Source organism: Myodes glareolus, chromosome 3, assembly GCF_982192425.1.
Source record: "Myodes glareolus chromosome 3, mMyoGla1.1, whole genome shotgun sequence".
NCBI classification, from domain to species: domain Eukaryota; kingdom Metazoa; phylum Chordata; class Mammalia; order Rodentia; family Cricetidae; genus Myodes; species Myodes glareolus.
This window is the reverse complement of record NC_142028.1, coordinates 30,961,226-30,981,445: the sequence shown is the minus strand read 5'-3', so window position 1 is coordinate 30,981,445 and position 20,220 is coordinate 30,961,226. Positions and strand designations below refer to the sequence as shown.

At 43.3% G+C, this 20,220-nt stretch overlaps 1 protein-coding gene across 23 annotated transcripts in view; it reads right to left on the bottom strand.

The window, feature by feature from the left end:
- Nucleotides 1-5,019, bottom strand: part of Wnk1 (WNK lysine deficient protein kinase 1) — a 112,958-nt gene extending 107,939 nt beyond the window's left edge. For all 23 annotated transcript variants that reach the window (XM_085687005.2, XM_085687018.2, XM_085687021.2 and 20 more), the window contains exon 1: nt 4,108-5,019. In XM_085687005.2, coding sequence (XP_085543131.2) covers nt 4,108-4,866 — 759 coding nt within the window. In that variant the 5' untranslated portion in view covers nt 4,867-5,019. The remainder of the gene's footprint in view (nt 1-4,107) is intronic.
- Nucleotides 5,020-20,220: the final 15,201 nt, after the last annotated feature.

Genomic DNA, 20,220 nt, shown 5'->3' with positions numbered 1-20,220 from the left:
ATGGGTGGTCTCAGTTATTACTTAAAACTATGGTATCAAAATAGTACCTGTGACTTTAAAAATAACCTTAACAATAAGAAGTCTGATTTGTACACCCTACTCATTCATACAAAGTTTTTATCCCCATATGAAATGATAAAAAGTAAACTTAATTTGCCATTGTTAGAGGACTCCAGAAATCTGACAGTCGCTTCTACATAAAACTAGCATTACTTTGCTGAGCAGTGGTGGCACACACTTTTAATCCCAGCACTTGGAAGGCAGAGACAGGGGAATCTCTGTGAGTCTGAGGCCAGCCTGGTCTACAAAGGAAGTCCAGGACAGCTAGGACTTTTACATAGAAAAACCCTGTCTTGGCGTGCGGGTGTGTGTGTGTGTGTGTGTGTGTGTGTGTGTGTGTGTGTGTGAAAAATATTACTTCATTTGAAATTACTAATTAGCCATCTACTGAAATTACAAATGCAGTACTTTAAAAAAAAATTTAAAGTTTTATGCAGGTAATCACAACTACTGTTTCCTTTAACATTTTGTGATACTGAGAACTAAACTTTAAGGATATTAAGCAAGTACTCTACTGAACTACATTCCCCAGCCCTTTCTTTTGAGATAGGGTCTTACTAAGCTGATCAGGTTGTCCTAAAACTTACTTTGTAGTCTAGACAGTCTTTGAACCTACGATCTTAGTGTTTCAGCCTCCCTCAGTAGCTAAAATTATAGGCCTGTGCTACCAGGCCCAACTTGTAATAGTTTTTAATACCTCACAAATGACTGGATCCTAACCATTTTAATTTTTGTTCTTTTTAACCTAAACCAAGTTATTTATTGCCCTATGATTTCAGGTCCTTATTTAATAAACAAGTAGATAGGAAAGATAACTTATTTCATCCAATTTTGCATGTATTTATTCAAGTATGTGTGTGGGTATAGTGTCACAGCAAGAGTACAGGGGTCAGAGAACAACTTTCACAAGTTGGTGCTGGAGATTGAACTAACTGATAACAGGCTGAGTGGCAAGTGTCTTTACCTGATGAGCCATTTCCCAGAGCCCTTCTTCAAGTTTTCATACACTAAGATTTTTAAAGTCAGACATGGTGGTATATGCCAGTGCTAGGAAGGTAAAAACAGAAGTTTAAAGCTATCCTGGGCAATACAGCAAAACCTTTTCTCAAAACAAATAAAAAAACACTCAGATCTTTAACTTAATGGAACACAATTCTATTCCTGTCTTGCAAAAATAAAACTATATTCCAAGTATTCATTCAGGTTGGAGATATAGTTCAGTGGTAGAGTACATAATACCCTAGATTCAATTGCTAGTAATGGGGCAGTGGGGGAAACACTGATATTCAATGTAAAAGAGAGGTATTTTTTTTTCTTTCCAAAGCTTATCCTTAGGGTTATCCTTTAATTTGAACCCAAAGATAAAAGTTCAAAACATTGACCTACTAATACTTTGATCAAAAACAAAGCAAAAAACAAAATTAATGCCTGACTACCACTATAAAGTTCTCTTATACTAGAAGTCACATTTGTTTAATTTTTTTTAAATGAAAAATGAAAAATTTTCAGAAGCTTGGTTAAAAGGCATGAAAGTTCTGAAAACCAGGATTTCATTCTATAAGCTAAGATCCATTTGGTTCTGCTTCCAAATGGTGACTTGGATTAAAAATAATAGTCAAGTAAGGTTTTCCTTAGTTTGATTACACCCAGATCTAAATAAGAACTAAGTCCAAAAATTTAATATTTTGAGAAAAGCTGAGCTTTAAAATTATTGTTGTGACATTAGACAAATGGAATTTTTTATATTAGTTCCAAGTCAAAAAACTATCAGTCCCTAATGACAAAGGAAAACAAACAAACCACAGTCTGAGAAGTCCTTTTAAATGTGAAATAACTGAGTGCTGCTGAGTGCTATTTTATAGGGGTTGCCTAGCATGTAAAGGTACTGAGTTCAATCACCAGAACAACAACAACAACAACAACAACAACAACAACACACACACACACACACACATTTTGTAAGTGAATAACTGAAACTAATAAACTTAACCCACAAAATTCTCAATACTTAACAAACACAGCACTTTAAAATGGGTGGCTGGGAAAGACCAGACTTGGTGGCTAATACCCATAATCCCAGCACTTAGGAGGTTGAAGCTTTAAATTGTTTGCCAGGCTGATCTACAGAGTGAATTTAAGTTAGCCTGAGCTGTCTCAAAAAAAAAAAAAAAAGTAAATAATAGTAATATTAAAAATAAAAAGTAGAAGCACACATTCATAAACGAGACTGTAATAGAAAAATTAAATACCAGGATCAGATCCTTGGCACAAAGTATCTTTCTGTAAATCAATTATATCTGAATTATTGGGTATGATCGGCCAGGGATATTTTGACAAATTTATTTTAAAAACACATGAATAGCTGGGTAGTAGTGGCCGATGCCTTTAATCCCAGCAGTGGCAGGCAGAGCTCTGTGAGTTCAAAGTCAGCCTGATCTACAGAGCTGGACAGAGTTCCAGGGCAGTCAGGGCTACAGAGAAACCCCATCTCAGGGGGAAAAAAAAATTATTTCCATTAGAGGAAATTTAAAGCAGTACATAGGGAAGTAGAGAGAAAAGCTTGATCAACTACTTTGCAGGGAACAATCATGTGCTGGTAATTGGTGAAGCTGGATGACTACTACATTCTCTTACCCTCACTAGATATTTAGAAGCAAATTCCAGACATTATTCCTTTCACATTTCATATGGCCTTGGGTCATTTAGAAACCAAGTTGTTTATTTACTAGTTCTTGGGTAAATGAAGTTCTGGGATTATTTCATTTTAATTTCCATATTATTCCAGTTTGGTCCATTGTTTTGACAAGAAATCATCAGTGACACTTTCATCTATGATATAGCTGAAATTCTGCTTCCACCATTAACACATGTTCATTTCCTGGCGAGAACAGCGCTAACAAACTGATATTTACATAGGTGCTTTCTAATACTCGTTATTACTTAAGTCAAGCAAACTAACCTAAATCTAGAATTCAGCTGCAATTTATTTATAAAATGAAAATTTCCCTATGAGATTAGGGAAAGTTTGGTTTTAAAATCCTTTATATCCCTGGCATTGTGGCACAAACTTGTAATTCTAGTACTCTGGAGGCTAAGGCAAGAGGGACCAACAATTTCAGGCCAGACTAGGCTATACTTTAGAATACTGTTAACAAAAACTTTTTATAATATAACAATGATGCAATAACACAATTTTCAAAGCACTTTGGCAATTTTGCATGGGCTTTTACTATTCACTACTGACTGAACAGGATGATGAACAGTGTCAGATCACGGGAGACACATGGATTAAGCATCTGTAGGTGATATAATAGTAGATCCAAACAGTACCTTCCCAGTCCCAAAGCACCCTAAAATGGAAAGAATGTCTCACTATGCAGCCCAGATTGGTCTTGAAGTTGAGATTGTCCTGCCTCAGCCTCTGGAGCAGTTGGGACTTACAGGCATGTCCTGTATCACCTGGAAAGCATTTCTGTTTTATTTTTCACTAAATGTCTATGCTGCTATCAAGTAAGCTGTGTCTTAAGGCACAGGGTCTTATCTAACAACCTGATTTTAGAGATGGAAACACACAAGGCAATTTATTATTGCAGAGACTCGGATGAGACTGAAGTGCACACGGGAAAAAAAGGTTTGATATTTACTTAAAGTAAAAATTTTCCCCAAAGGTTGAGGATATATATAGCTCAGTGGGAAAGCACTCGACCAGGCCCGGGATTCAATCCCCAGTTCATGAGGGTGTGAGGGAGAAACCCTTCCCCAATAATTAATTCCACGTTTCCAAAGACATTAAATACACAAGTTTGTACTTAAGTGACTTTCTCCTCAAGCCTGGTTGGAATTATTGGTGCCAAGAGGGATTGTTATCTTTTCCAAACACCTAACCACAAGTTCCACAATCTCCCAATTTCAACCTCTTCGGAAGCTGGTCTCCCCCTCCCACTCAGATTCAGAGAATTACAAGTAAAGAATGAACTCGATAAACTGGCTTAACCAAGCCAAATTAGGGATTCAAACGACCGAATATGAAAGGAGGTGGGGCATTACCTGCAATTCACACCAGGCGACTTCCACTGTGGTCTCGGTGTCCAGACCTTTGTAGACCGTCTTAAAGGACCCTCTGCCGATTTCGATATCAAATTTGAGGAAGCGCCCATCATTGGACATTCCCACGGCCTTGGTCTCCAGCTCTTCGTTGTCATCCTGTTGCTGGTGGCGTTCCTCCTGCAGCTCTTTAGCGCTGCCGCCGCCGCTGCCACTTCCACCTCTGGACCGCGGCTGCTCCTCTTTGCTCTCCACCAGGTTAGGCTGGGACACAGGGCGGTCTTGGCTGATAGTGCTGGGGACGGTCGTGGTGGCCGAGCCGACGACGGCTTGTTCCCCAGGGGAGGCAGCAGCTGAGGGCTGCTGAGACACCTGGGAAGCAACGGCGGCGGTCAAAGTTTCCTCTCGGTGAGGCTCGGGGGGAGCGCTCTGGGGCACCACTGCGGGCACGCTAGGCTGGGGGACAGAAAGGGGGAGGCCCGGCAGCTCCAGCGCGGTGGCATTCGAGTCGCAGATGACGCTCCGGCGGAAGAAGCGGTGCTCCGTGGGGGTGGTGGTGGCGGCCGCCCCACGGCTGTCCTTGTCCATAGTGTGACGGCGGCGCCGGTATTCCTCGGATCTGCCCATCCCGGAGTCGGCGACCGCGGCCCCCAGTTTCTCGCCCACGGAAGAATCGGAGCTTGAGCCATTCTTGGGGACTGGCGCCGGCGGCGAAAGGAAGCCCGGGGTGCCGCTCTGCTTCTCGGCGGCGCCGTCAGACATGGTCGGTCCGCTGAAGTCAAGAGTGCGGGCTCGGCTTCGTGAATGAAAAGGGGGAAAGGGGTAGCCCGGAAGAGCCACCAAGAAGTGTGGGGCAGCGCTCCGACGACTCCCGCTCAGCACTGACAAGACACCCCGAGGGCGACGCGGGACTCTGGGTCCGGCTGCGGCGGCTGCTGCTGCTGCTGCGGCTCACGGGGCGGGCTCGTCGGCGGGCGAGGCAGGAGCGGAGCCACGGGGGTTAGCGCCGCACAGTCCGCATCCATCCTGCAGAGAGCGGTGGCCGGTAGGGCTGTGGCAGCACCAGCGCCGCAGTCATGAGGGGCAGGGCGCGGGGCCGGCTCCCGGGCGAGCGGATGCGACGAAAGCCAAAGACGGCTAAGCTCCCGCCGCCGCCGCCGCCCGCCGAGCACGGCGGGATAGGCCCTGAGGGCGGAGGCACAGAGCGCGAGGGACGAGCCCCGACGCCGGGCGGTGGCAGCCCGGGGCACAGGAGTGGGAGGGGCCGCGCAGGGGAAGGAGGGCCGCGGCCCGGGTTCCCGGTCACTCGGCCGCCGCCTCAGGCAGCACGCGCCCCAGAGAGGGGGACCAGTCTCACAGGGCGCCCATCACCAGACGCCGAGGGCCGGAGCCTCGAAACCTCGAAGCCTGAGGAGCGGCCCCCCCCGTCCCCGAGGCCTCCCCGCCCGCCCCGGGCCTGGCGAACCTCTTCCCCTCTCTGGCCGGCGCCGGCGGCAGAGGAGGGAGGGAACTGTGGGGAGGGGAGGGCCGCTCACCGCGGGGCCCGGGCTCCGCTACTTCTCTGGCCAAGAGGAGAGAAGACAGAAAGAACTGGGAGGAGGGGGAACAGGGAGAGAAAAGAGCAGTCACCCCACTAGGAGCCTTCTGTCAGCGAAGAAGGGAGTGCGGAATGGCCGAGCAGAAGAAGCGCGTCCGCCCGGGAAACTCTCCGCTTTAAATGGCGCCGATGTCTGAAGCCTCCACACAGCCCGCTTGGACCCCGCCCCCTGCTGCCCGGGGCGGCCCCGCCCACATCGCTCTCGGGGGCTCTCGCGCAGGCGTGCCGAGCTCGAGGCACAATGGGATTGGTAGTTTTAGAGTGGAAACCGTGAAAGGGACCAGGGAGAAAGGCGCCTACTACTTCCGTGATGCCCTGCGATCGTTCTAGCCTAGTACCTCCTGGGAATTGTAGTTCCTTTTTTGAAAACCGCCCCTTCTGAAAGCCTGATGGGAGCGTCATCGTGGGTCGCTCAATTCCATCCTAAAGTCAGTGCTCTCTACCAAAATCATTATTTAGGAATCAATTGCAAAAGCAAAAAAGAAAAGAGAGGGAAAAAGAAAAAGAAAAAAAAGTCATGAGGAGAGAACGAAAGACTTCCCGTCATGTTCTGCTTAAATAGCTCATAGAGCTGCCATGCAATGAAAAATGATCTGTTGTTCGCCTTTAATGGAGAGCCTCCTTAGTGTTGAGTGACTAGGGGTGTGGGAGTGGAGGGGGAAGGCAAAGCTGGATAACCAGAGCCCGAGCTCGAAGACTCCCGGGAAACTTTGTCAAGAGTGCACAAAAGATCACTGTTGATTAAATGGGTTAGGGAAGACAAATATATTCCATCCTTCTCCCCTCCACAACTTGAGACCACATGCTCGGCTCCCAAACAAGTATTTTGGCTGCGAAGATGGGCTGCCTACTAAATAAAACCCAAGATCAGAGCGAACCCTCTTTGCATGGCCAGAAACTTAACGTGGGGGAGGGAGAGCGGGTGACAAGTATGGGAGGAAGTCGGGTTCGAAGATGTCTTCATCTTTGATCTTTGACTACAAACTTGAGAGGGCATAGCTGACTTTCGCCTCTATAGTTGGATAAAATTCATTTACCTTTCATTTTGTTTTTTCCCTTCCTCGGTGGCTTAGTGAAACATCCTTTTCTTTACTAGACTTGCATATGTGTACATGTGTAATTTATATCAATCGAGAAACCTAGATCCGTACAGTTTACAGTAATGGAATTCTTTTCTTCAAAATATCCTTAGTGCTTCCTGGACCACCTTTGCTACTACCTAAGATTATAGTTGTGATGAGCACCAGGGGGCACCAGACAGAGTAGGAAGACAAATTTATGAGCCAGATGGCAGTTACAAGTCTTAACCCAACCGGTGAGAGCGGGAAGCGCTTAAACGTACGCAACCGCACCAGAGCGTGGAGACGCTGCAGTCTCAGCCCGGGACTGGAGCGAGCTCTGAAGCCCGCATTCTCAGTCCAAACCCCAGGGAGAGGAGCAGTAGTTTTGAAGCAGCTAAAAAATTCGTTAACTCACAGTATCTGGATAAACTCCGCTTAGAGAAGCCTTGCTATACGATTAATACTAACTTATCAGAAACGTTAAAAAAAAAGTTAGCACTTTCTTCTTTATTTTTTCTTACCAAACGCTACACTTTAATCTTTAGCGTTTGTTTGAAACCAATGGTTCTTCGATTTCATAAAGACGGCAGATTGCGAACACTTTAAAATATAAATGCAGTAATGACAGCAAGAATACTGAAATATTAGTGCTCTACTGTTTAAGAAAATCATTAGTTCGCTATAGTAAGGGTAAGTCTATTTTAGTAAATGTAATCAATGGCTTATCTCCAGACATAAATCTAATGTCAGCAAATGAGGAAATGGCTGTGAAGTGCATTTTGTTTTACTTCTTGAGGCTACTGACTATGCTTTTCTCAGGTGCTGCTTTACCAGAGAGAAGTTTGCTTATAGCACACAGAAACTAATTATACAGTGGTGGACTAGAAGGCCAGGAAATCGCAACGCTTATTTTTGTCTCTAAAAAAGAAATTAGGATACTTCTGTATGGGTGGTTATGAAAGAATTTTACCTATCTTTATTGCTTGTTCCTATTTACTAAGATCTGAAACTTTGGTCACACGGCAATGGGCACAACTTTCTTAACTATATCTACAACCTGTCAACATGTTGTTTCAAGCAGGAATACCTAAAGTCATTGTAAATAACTTAATAACCATTGGCTGTAAAGCCACACTTATCCACATGACGATTTTTCCTACATAGCTTTACTGTGAACACAGATATAATTTTGAGTATAATCACTGTATGCAGGTTAGACTTAAAGTTTATACTGTAGTGTGGCTATCTCCTACATTTATTTGCTTGTTTCTCTTTATAATGCTTACCCTGATAATTTTCTGTTTCCCATGACTGTACTTCCTGGTAGTACTTTTCTTTTCTCTGGCACTTCAATTACCAAGTTCTCTTCCATTCACACAAAACAGCAGTGACCAGAGGATCTGTGAGCTCAGCACACAGAGAATGTGCTAAGTGGTCTGACATTTGACACATTGGCAACTAGGTAACAAAGAATGTAAATATTTTCTTCTTTCTCGCCATATTTTGTTTTGCTTCCTATTCCTGTTCAATTTCTTGATGTATGCTTCTTTCTACTTCCCATCCAAGCATATGTTATGTTTACACAATCTCCTGCCATTGGTAACTTACCAGCAGTGACAGCCAGTGGCAGCTTTAGCTTAGACAGTGGCTGAAATAAGTCGAACACATTGTATCTACCTGGCCTTGCATGTCACTCCGGACATAGGGTAGCTTCTTGGATTGTGGGTGAAAAGGTGCCATGGAGAGGCTCTGTTTTTATGTCCCCTCCCCCTCTTCTCCCATGTCCCTTTGACTTGCCTATGAGTAGGCTTTGTTTTCTTTCTGTCATGTGCAACTCTGTTTGGCCTTATTTTAAACGACAGCTCCTGTTAACCGCTTCACAACAGCTTGGACTTTCCAGGTCTAATGGGGATAGTACAAATGTCAACTTGAACATTGCTTCATTCGAGAAACCTCTCTGACCTCTTTACCTAGAAACAATCTTTGCTCCCCACAAATTTCATTATACATGTTTACCTCCGTGTCATAGATCATCTTCTGAAGTGTGCTGTTTTTATTTAGGCACACATCTTACATTCTTCTGTAAAATAGCGTCTACCATTGATCAAGCAGTTACTTTTATGTCAAGCATTTTACAAAAAGAAGCCTATTTAAACCTCACAACAACCTCTCAGGAAGTAAGCTTTTAATTCTTCACTTTAGGAGCAAAAGTCTAAGGAATAAAAAGATTAATACAGAAAGACAGTTCCACGGTTAAGAGTACTTATTGCTCTTCTAGTAGACCCAGTTTGGTTCCTGGCACCCACATGGTGGCTCACAACTGTCTGTAACTCCAGCTCCAGGGGACCCGATATACTTTTCTGACATCTATGAGCACCAAGTGTGCAAGTGGTAGACCAACATACTTACAAGCAAAACACCCGTACACATAAAATGAAAAAAAATTAAAACTAAGGTTTTGTCTGAGACAGGGGATTGAGTTCAGGTTCAACTAATCTACCCTTAGAGTTTGTACCCTAACTGTTGGGCCTTAGCCTCCTCCAGTCATGCTTTCTGCACATTGCAGGCACTAAAGACCCTCAATTAATTTGTGACTCAATTAATCAATAAGACAAAAAGGCTGCTACTCATAGCTATTTATAGACCTTGCCAATTTCAGAAACTCCTTCTGACCCAAACATAGCATTAAAGTAGCTAAGACTGTAAAAGATTTAGGAATAAAATCAATTTGATCATTACTAAAACAAAACTCTACCAATACTAACATCGGCAACATTAGAATTAACCAAAGACACTGCTTCACAACCCCACGCAGGCTAAGCTGAGTTTGACATCTATAGAAGAGGAGGTTACACATCTCAAAGAACTAAATGATGGACTGGGAATGTAGAGCAGTGGCAGAGTGCACACTGCCGTGCATAAGGCCTTGTGTCAGATCCCCAGTACAGCAAGAACACACACACACAAATTAAATAAACAAATAAATTACATAACTCTTTGATTGAACCCTGGTGTTCCACATGTTCAGAGAGAAAAGGAGCAGGTGTCACATACCTTTGGTTAACGTGAAATTTAATAAGTTAACGTGAAGCACAGGACAGTGCCTAATACAGGCACTTCCATCCCAACAGGAGTGAGAATTTTCCTCCTTCCCATTTTGCAACAAAGCTGAATTAACAGACAAAGCAACGAGGCGAGATGAATGAATGACAGCTGAGAAATATTAGTCAAATTCCACAGGGTTAAGCTATTGTGAATCAGAGGTGTCAAGTCCACTCCCAAGATTCCTAAGGGCAGCTTTCAGTCTTGCAGGAGTGTCTAGTTAGGAGGATAAATGAGAAGCTTAGAGAAAGGAGGAAGGAGGAAGTGGCTGTTCCTGCAGAGGGAGAAACTGGTTCATAGGACCCCTCCACTATAATAGAGACTGCTCTGTCTGCCAGGGTTGGGTCAGCTCAAAGGCATCTGAAGATCTGCAGATCTCCCTGGGTCTGCATTTCACAGCGGAAAGGGAGGATTAATTACAGGCACCTGCCAGTCTTGTCATCCCACTTACTGCAGCCAACACAGGAAATTTCCTTTCTCACTCCAGAAACCACTCCATCTCCTGCCTCTGTAAAGTTTGCACATCTGTCTGGAAACGGGGCAAACAAGCCCCCGTTTCTCCTAAGTAGGGGAAAAAAAAAAAAGACAGCCTCAAGAAACCTTGAAATTTGTCCTGACAATCTGAAAAGTTACTTAAGAGATATTTCAACAATGTGTGTCTTGAGTAAGCTTCCCCAGAAAGAGAACTATAGACTGATGCACACGCAAGGCTTATTGGTTCCTAGGTTTTTTGTTGTTTTTTTTTTTTTTTTGTTCTAAGTGGTTTTGTTTTGGGGGGTTATTTGTTTGTTTGTGTTTGTTTTTGAGATAGGATCTCTCTATTATGTAGTTCTGGCTATCCTGGAACTGACTCTATAGATCAGGCTGACACTGAGCTCAGAGCTCTACCTGCCTCTACCTCCCTCCCAAATTCTGGGATTAAAGGTGAACACCACCATACCCATCAGACCCTGCATTTTTCAATGGGGAATTCAGAAATGCTACCACCCAGGGAATAAGGGGGGCAGAACAGGCAGAGGGATTCTTTCCCTTGCTGCACTGTTGCAATAGAAGCATGTGCTGAGCTTCTGCAAGGTGGTGCAAAGTTGCCTCAAATGAGGCCAGGCATACACCTTTATGTCCTGGACTGTTTGGATGCTGGCTGCCACCAGGGATAGGTAAAACCTCTTGACTCCTCTGCTAAATCACTGCCGGAGAAGAACTCACTGACAGCCAGTGTTACAGCTTCAAGAATTCTTCAGTACAAACTGCTATTCAGCTGCTATTAGTCACAGTCAAAGCTCAAAATCAAGGGAAAATTTTGGTTTGTTGATTTCTAGGAAGTAGTAAAGTGAAATGGATGGAATAAAGGCTGTGGGTGGAATAAACGGATGGGATAAAGTAATAAAGGATGGAATGGACGCATTGTTATGCAGTAGTGAGGGCAAAGCAAGGGCTAGATGACCCTCAGAAGGGAGTCCAGTTTGGGTAGTTGGTGGAAGAAAAATCAGTTCTCTTTGCAGATAGCAGGGAAACTTTTCTTGCGTTCCACAAGCACAATCACTTGACTTAACTCCACAAGGGTGTAAAGTCTTTGTAGTCTGTCAAGTCCTTGGAAGAAAAACTGAGAAGATGACTTTCTCACACCTTGGTAAAATGAAAATCCCAGCAATATAATCCCTGCACCCTCCCCACTAGAGAGTCCCTCTATGGCTAACCACTTGCATTGTTTCACAGATGTGTGTATATGGATATATTGTATATAAAAATGTAATATATTACATTATTTCACAGCAATATAAGTGTGTGTATACACACACAAACATGCATATATCCCTTAGAATATGTTATATTGCTGAAACCTTTTTATTTTGCTCCTTTTTCAAAGGCATGAAACTCAGTAGTAGAGCATGTATTAGCGTCTATCAAGCCCTACGTCCAATCCTCAGTACCAACTAATTAATTAATTAAGCAAAGCAACGTGAACTATAACAAAGTGAGAAGTCCAACTTCTCCACCAGGTTTTGAATTCCTGCCGTGGGGGCTCTCAAGACTTTCTTATTTCCCCCACAGCTGGGGACGTCTTCAAACCCCAATGCCTTGTTCAGTGCAGACACTGACTAAAGTGGGCACAGGTCTGCACCAGCAAGCACAGCAGAATATTCATGTGTGCTTATGGATAAGGCATCCAGGAAATAAGCCTTGACATGAATTGCATTGGTCTAGTAGTCCTGGGTTGGACAGCTAATCATCTTCTTTCAGAAGACAGATGATTTTCCTTGCCAAAATGAAAGCATAATCACTTTTCCTCATTGATTTAGATTTTGTAGGCGTTTGTAACTTTGGAAAGCTTTGCAAGACATAAGACACCCCATACCTTTCTTACCTGTATGGTAGCCATCCGTCACATGTCAGATGAAATATTGACTGCCCAGTTCAATTTGAATTTTCAGATTAAAAAAGAATATTCCGCAGTATAAATTTGTTGCATGAAATACTTGCGTTTTTTGAAGCAACATCTTGTCTGCCCTAGGCTGACTTTGACCTTACTGTGTAGTCCAGGCTGACCTCAAACATACAACAATCCTCCTGCCTCCGCCTTCTAAGCCCTAGCATTACAATTGTGGCCTATCATGTCTGATTTAGAGAAAGCATTTGAAAGATCTTTCATGAGAAGTGCTGTTATTTACCTCACTGTTATTCAACAATTTTTTTTTAATTATCAGAAAACCTCAGCTAGAACAACCTGATTACAAACCAAGTCATTGGCAAACAGCAGAAATACTGTCTTGTAATTAGCCTTTGGGGAGAAAGCATGTTTTGAATTGCTGCCTGCAGCCCTGGGAGTCTTGCAAGAAGCAGAAGTGAATTAATCTGGAAAAGATTTCCATGACAAAGGCTGGTTTTTACATATGGCTTGAAAATCTGATACTGGCTAAACTGGGAGCAGAATCAGCTGAAGTCTGTGAAGCCTATACCAACACTAAAAGTAGGAATCCTAATGCAAGTGATGGATCAACTTGGCACAAAGGCATTAAAATTTATGTCAAGGGGATGGAGAAATGTCTGAAAGGTTAGGAGCAATGGCTGCTCTTCCAGAGGACCTAGGTTCAATTCCCAGCATCCACGTGGCAGCTCACAACCATCTGTTACTCCAGTTCCAGGGGATCTGACACCCTCTTCTGGCTTTCATGGCCGTCAGGCAGTCACGTAGTACACAGAAATGCTTGCAGACAAAATATCCATACACAAAAGGATTCTTGTTTATGTTTACCAAGACAGGGTTTCTATGTGTAACAGCTCTGGTTGTCCTGGAACTAGCCCTGTAGACCAGGCTGGCTTCAAAACTCAGAGACCTGCCTTGCCTTTGCCTTCCAAGTGTTGGGATTAAATGCATGTGCCACCACTGCCTGGCCAGAAAGATTTTTTTTTATTATTTTTATTTTAAAGTTATGTCAGAAAAGGATAAAAAATAAAACCAGATGACACGCACTTTAAAATATTTTGGCACACAACTTTGTTTGCACTCGGCCGAAGCCCACTGTACTGACGTCTGTGACAGAGCACTGATCAGGACTAATAAGAGAACTGTGAGTTACAATGACAACGGGACCTGTTTTTCACTTGTTGTAGTCAGTGTTGGTAACGCTGAGGAGAAGTGCCATCTGCCACTGCGGGTGGAAAAGCTAAGCAGGAGCAGCCCTTGCTGTGCAAGCTCACAACGTGGAGTCTTTGTGTGCAACCTTTGACATATCCATTTAGTTTCTAAGAAGTCAGTTCAAGAAAACACTTCCAAAGTCCCCAAACTGCATACGCGACAGGGCAGGTGGCAGGTGTCTTCCGTCTTTTTTTTTTTTTTCTCTTCCTCGTAATATCCCCTCTGGGAATGACAGACTCATTCTTCCTTCATCTTGCTATCCAACCTGGAAGCTGCCCTTTGTGTTGCTGACCTATGCGTCTACCTAGATATTTATTTTTCTATCATTACATTTATTTATTGTGTGTGTGGTCCTGCACTCCTGTAAGCACAGGTGCAGTGTGGGATGGGAGGTCAGAGGACCACAGCTCCACTGCATGGGTCTGGGGGAATCAAACACAGGTCGTCAGGTTTAGTGACAAATACCTTTACTCACTGAGCTGTCTCGTGAACCCCAAACATTGTTTTTGTAGAAAGGAGATCACAGGCTCACACGATATTTGATTGCAACTTAGAGCAACTTTAATCATTAGCCAGATTTTCCTAACATTAGGTTGAAATCCATCGCTGCGTGACTTGCACTCTTCAGTCCTTTGAAGCTACACAGAATACATTTAATCCAGATTTAGATACCCGAAGAATGTTATGTCCCAACATGAATTTTCTTAACTGTGCTGTGTCCTGGGTTTTTGCATTTTCATAGGATATGATTCCTTTTGTCCTCTTGGGGGATAGTTACTGCATGCTTTATCAGTAGCTTACAAAAAAAAGAAAACAAAAAAACCCAGCCTTCAGACAGCAATGAGTGTCACAAGCTCCAACCTAAGATAAAGGGCTAGAGGAAGTCAACAGTTGCTAAGGGAGGGAGAATCAGTTGTGTTTTGTCTTTTTTTTTTAGGGTTGTGATTTCAATCCTAAGTGTGGTCAGACCTAAACACATCAAATTAAGGGTAACCTTAATTGAACTTAGTATATACATATCTTTATGAAGTCACGATTTGGAGAGGGGGTAGTTGGAAGGACACAGGAAGAGTTGAGGGGGAGTAGAAATTATGCAAACATAGCGTAATGATGTAGAAAGTTCTACAAAAATGGTAATTAGGACAGAACACTATACTGCAGAACAGGGATTCTTTCACTTTGGTTTTATTTGTTCAGTAGAGGAAGAACCAACTATATCTTTGGGAGACAATGAAAAAATGCACTTAATTCTAGCACTTAGGAAACGGAGGCAGGAAGTTAATGAGTTGATCTCCCAGGATCTACACAATGTATTCGACAAAGAGAACAAATAGAACACCTTGTTGTCTTCCCAGTACAGCATGCTTCCAGATAGGCAAGCCTGGGGCTGAGGATGCAGTTCAATAATAGAGTCATGTCCTTAGAATTCATACGGTGGTGATTCATGACTTTAATCCCAGCACTTGGGGGAGGGGAAGGCAGAGGCAAGTGGATAACTGTGAGTTCGAGGCCAGCCTAGTCTACAAAGCAAGCTCCAGGACAGACAAGGCTACACAGAGAAACTTGAAAAACAAAAAGTCAAAAAAGTTAAACCAGGAACTGGGGTGTAGTTCAGTGGCCGAGTACTTGTATGTATGAGGGTTTAGGTTCTATCCTCTGTACAATAAGGAAAAAAAAGGAAAAGAAAAGAAACTAAATCCACATAAAATAACTGGGCGTGGCAGTGCACACCTTTCATCCCAGCACTCAGGAGGCAGAAACAGGCAGATCCCTGAGTTTGAGGCCAGCCTTGTCTACATAACGAGACAGCAAGGATTACATAAAAAGACCCTGTCTCACCGGGCAGTGGTGGCACATGCCTTTAATCCCAGCACTAGGGAGGTAGAGGCAAGTGGATCGTTATGAGTTCGAGGCCAAGACAGGCTCCAGAGCAACAGAGAAACCTTGTCTCAAGAAAAAAAAAATGGAGGAAAGAAAGAAAAAAGGAAATGCTATGATGAGGACTGGGTCTGTACCCCATTGATAGGGGCGGTACCTAGCATGTGAAACCCTGGGTTCAAAAACCCCAGTACTCAGAGACAGAGGCAAGTGGACCTCTGAGTTCAAGGCCAGCCTAGTGGACCTCTGAGTTCAAGGCCAGCCTATTCTACAGAGAGAGTTCCAGGACATCCAAGACTACACAGAGAAAGCCTGAAAGCAGGGTCTGAGTCAAAGTCTTGAAGGGCAGAGAGTGGTCCTTGTGGAACTACTAGTGCATCCCACACTAGGCATTGTAAGAAAAACAGTTTCAGGATCTCCCAAGGACTCATGCAGAATGGGTTTAGAGCTAGCCCCAAAGAGTCAGGCAGGATAGACTTAGAGCTGGCGCTTTGAGGTGAGAAAGAGCTTAATTCTGCATGCATGGGTCAAGATTTACCCACATGTGTCTGTCAACCCATCGTATTGCTAGGCCATGTATGAACAAGTGAGGCATGATCTTTGAGGTGTCCCTTACCTCAGGCTCCACGTTCTGGGAGTAGAATACAAAAATTATGCCCCAAAAAAGTTGGTTACTGCCACTGTAGCTGGACTAGGAGTGAACTGATTAATTAAAGGGAGCCATGTCTGCTGAAAGTCATTATAGAAGATAAATGAAGTAAGATTGAGCAGTTGGGGGTGTCTTCAGTGATAGAGACTTACCTAACCTGCACAAGGCCCAGAGTTCAATCCCTAGCCCCACAGAAAGAAGATGACAATAAAGAAGGAGAGAAGGAATAGGAGGAGGAGGTAGCAGAAGAAAAAAAGAATTTAAAGACCAGTATGGTGTCACACACCAATTGCTGTAAGTTTGATGCTTGCCTGGATGACAAAGTGAGTTTAAGGCCAGAATGAGCTATATAGCAAGACCCTGTCTCAAAAACCCAGAAAAGGGGAGGGGAAAAAAGGAGAAAGGGGGAAGAGGAGAAGAACTCTGTGAGTGCAAGGTCAGACTGATCTACAGAGCAAGTTCTAGGACAGGCTCCAAGTCCACATAGAACAACCCTGTCTTGAAAAATCCAAAACCAAAAATAAACAAACAAACAAAAACATAATGAGAAGGTTGATAAATGTCTCACTTTGTAGGCTGAGACTACTCTTTGGTTTCCTGACTGCTCAGATCCAAATAATCACGCAGAAACTATATTAATTACAACACTGCTTGGCCAATAACTTAGGCATATTCCTGGCTAACCTTTACATCTTAAATTAACCCATTTCTATTAATCTGTGTATTACCACAAGGTTGTGGCCTACCAATAAGGCCACAATAAGGTTTTGGCTGGCAGCTGGCATCTTTCTCCTTCAGCAACTACATGGCATCTCTTTGATTCTGTCTACTCTCTCTCTATACCTCTGTTCAGATTTTCCGCCTGGCTTTACCCTAAGCCATTGGCTGAAAGCAGCTTCTTTATTAACCAATGGCAATAAAACACATTCACAGCATACAAAGTGGAATCCACATCATTGCTTGGTAAAGTATTTGCCTTTAAGTCAAGTGCAAAGATGAGTTAGACATTTAGAACCCATGAAAAAAAAATGCCAGGCCAGTGAGTTTGTAATCCCAGCACTGGGGAGGTGGGGAGGAGGATCCTGGGCTTGTGGACCAACCAGTCTATCCAAATAGGTGAGCTCCAGGGCAGTGAGAAACTGTGTCTCAAAAATGATAGATGTTGCTGGGTAGTTGTGACACAACCCTTTAATCCCAGCACTAGAGAGGCAGAGGCAAGCGGATATTTGTGAGTTCAATGCCAGCCTGGTTTACAGAGGGAGTTCTTTGACAGGCACCAAAGTTACACAGAGAAACTCTGTCAAAAAAAAAAAAAAAGGTAGATGTCATTCATGATGACACCTTAGGTTGTCCCCTGGCTTTTACACATACTTGTACACACACACGCACACGCACATGAACATACACATATTTAAAAAAAAACATATTGCAGTACTGGAGAGATAGATTATTGGTTAAGAGATTTGTTGTTCTTGCAGAAGATCCGTATTCAATTCCCAGCAACCATCTATAACTGCGAGTACCAGGGCCCCTTACGGCCTTTTCTAACTTCAGTACATATACATACATGCCAGTAAACACTGATGCACATAAAAATAAAAATTAAAACACCTTTTAAAAAAATTTAAAAAGGGCTGGAGAGATGGCAGAGCAGTCAGGAGCACTTGCTGTTCTTGCAGAGGAGCCGGGTTCTATTCCAAGCACCCACACGATAGCTCACAGCTATCTATAACTCTAGTTCCAGGGGAGCTGAAGCCCTCTTCTGATTTCCACAGCACCAGGCAACATATGTGGTGTACATATCTCCACTTGGGCAAAACATTTATACACATAAAAAACGAATTAAAAGTTTAAACACCAGATAGTACTTCAAAGCTATTGGGATAACAATTACCAAAGCAAATAAACAAACTGGAGCCTGTGTGCGTTGGTAGTGGGGATGTAAAATGATACAGTTATAGAGAACAGTCCGCAGTGGCACAAAATGGTAAACAATTATCATCTGATCTCACAACTTCACTACTCTGTGTGGACTCCAGAGAAATGAAAAAAGACTCAAACAGATTATCTGGACACTAATGTTTACAGGAACATTATTCATGACAGCCAAATGCTGGGAACAATACAAGTGCCTATCAATACATGAATGAATAAGCAAAATGTGACATATGGTACATGCACACAATGGAATATTGTTTAACCTTACACAGGGATAAACTCTGATGCATGCTGCAGCACGAAAGAATTTTGAAACCATGTTAAGTAAAACAAGCCCGGCACAAAGGACAAATTCTTCTTATCTGAGGTAGTAAAGGCAAATTCAGAGAGACAGAAAGGGAATTATGGGTTACCTAAGGGTGATGTATAACGGTTTAATGGGCATCAAGCTTTTATTTTGAGTCATGAGAAAGGATATTGGTAATGATTATGTGACATTGTTGAATATACTTAATGGCACTAAATATATGTTCTAAAATGAGTAAAATGGTAAACTATATATATAATTATAATATTTTTGTTTGTTTGTTTGTTTTTTGAGACAGGGTTTCTCTGTGTATCTCTGGCTATCTTGGAACTCACTCTGTAGACTCTGTAGACCAATCTGGTCTTAAACTCCAAGAGATCCACCTGCCTCTGCCTCCCTGAGTGCTGAGATTAAAGGTGTGCCTCACCACCACTCGGCTTATAATATACATTTTATGTATACATTTTTCCCCTACAACCAGAAAAGGATGCTGAATCAAAAGTTTAAGAGAAGACAAGAGTGGGAGCAGTTCAAATAGACTCCTTCAGCAGCATCCAGGTCAACCTACTCCGAGGTATTAAAGTTGTGAGACGGTTTTGAGGGCCTCTGAACATAGGGATGGGTTAGCTGAATTTATAAGGGACACAGGAAGCTGTACATCAAATGGGGCAACTCTAGCTACAGTGTGTAGTCGTGGTAATGCTTTGAGAAAAAGTAGTTTCAGGTTGGGAATTGGCTGGGTTTCTCTGAAATTGAGCCCCTACAAGGCTTAGCTTTCCTCTTGGCTTGTTTATTTGGCTCGTCTTTCAGTGCCTGAGTCAAAGCCAAAGCCAGAGCAGCACTGGGAACCCAAGAGAGACTTGGATCCCTTATCATAGTGTCCCCTGAACTTCTGTTTCAGGTGGCCAGTCTTCAGATTGACACTTGCCTCTTACGCCTGCTGTCATCTGCACTTCTAAAACTCTTTGAGCCTGCCCAAGCATTTTTCTCCAGCTGCTGACAGGGGTGGGGGGTGTTCAAGAAGTGTTTTTCTGGTTCTTCCTGCTTAGCACCTGCTTTTGTAATTACCCTCTCAGAGCCACAACAAATGCTTTTTCCTTCCCGTTTCCCCAGGCAGCAGAGCATGACCAGCTCCAGTTGGTGAAGTCTAGCGCTTTCTCCATCCCTACCCCACCTCCATGCCTTCTGATTGCCTTTGCCAGCCACAGCAGTACCGGTCTCCACAGCCACCTAAGAGCATCTCGGGCAACAGGCACTGTTACACTTAGAGTCTTCTTAGCCTGGGGTGACACATACCTTTTAATCTCAGAACTTGGGAGGCAGGGGCAAGTAGAGCTGTGAGTTCGAGGCCAGCCTGGTCGACAGAGCAAATTCTGCTAAATAGAGAAACCCTGTCTCAACAACCCTAAATTTTCTAGGTTTAATCTCCCTCTGGTCACATATTTTGGGGAAACACTGACTTCTTTCATCCCCAGGCTTGCACTGTGTAGGATCTCAGATCCACAATGATTTTCAGAGAATCCTGTATATAGAACCAGGCTTGAGAACTGTTCTTAGGTACTCTGGAAGTTTTTGAGAGATTTTGCTTTATAATAAAACCCATATTGAATGAAATGTACCATGATATAAAGCCCAGTGGTAGAGTGTGTGCTAAACCTGCATAGGTTCAATTCCTCAAGACGCCCTAAAAATTGCCATTCTGTGTATGTGTGGACCAAAGGTTGATATGAGCTGTTTTCTTCCCACTTTATTTATTTGTTTATTTATCTAGGTTTTTTAAGACATTGTTTCTCTGTATAACCCTAGCTTTTCTGGAACTTGCTCTGTAGAGCAAAACTGGCCTCAAAATTGTAGAGATCTGCCTATCTCTGCCTTCTGAGTGCTGGGATTTAAGGCATGTGCCACCACTGCCTGACCACTTTGTTTTTTAAGACAGAGCATCTTGAT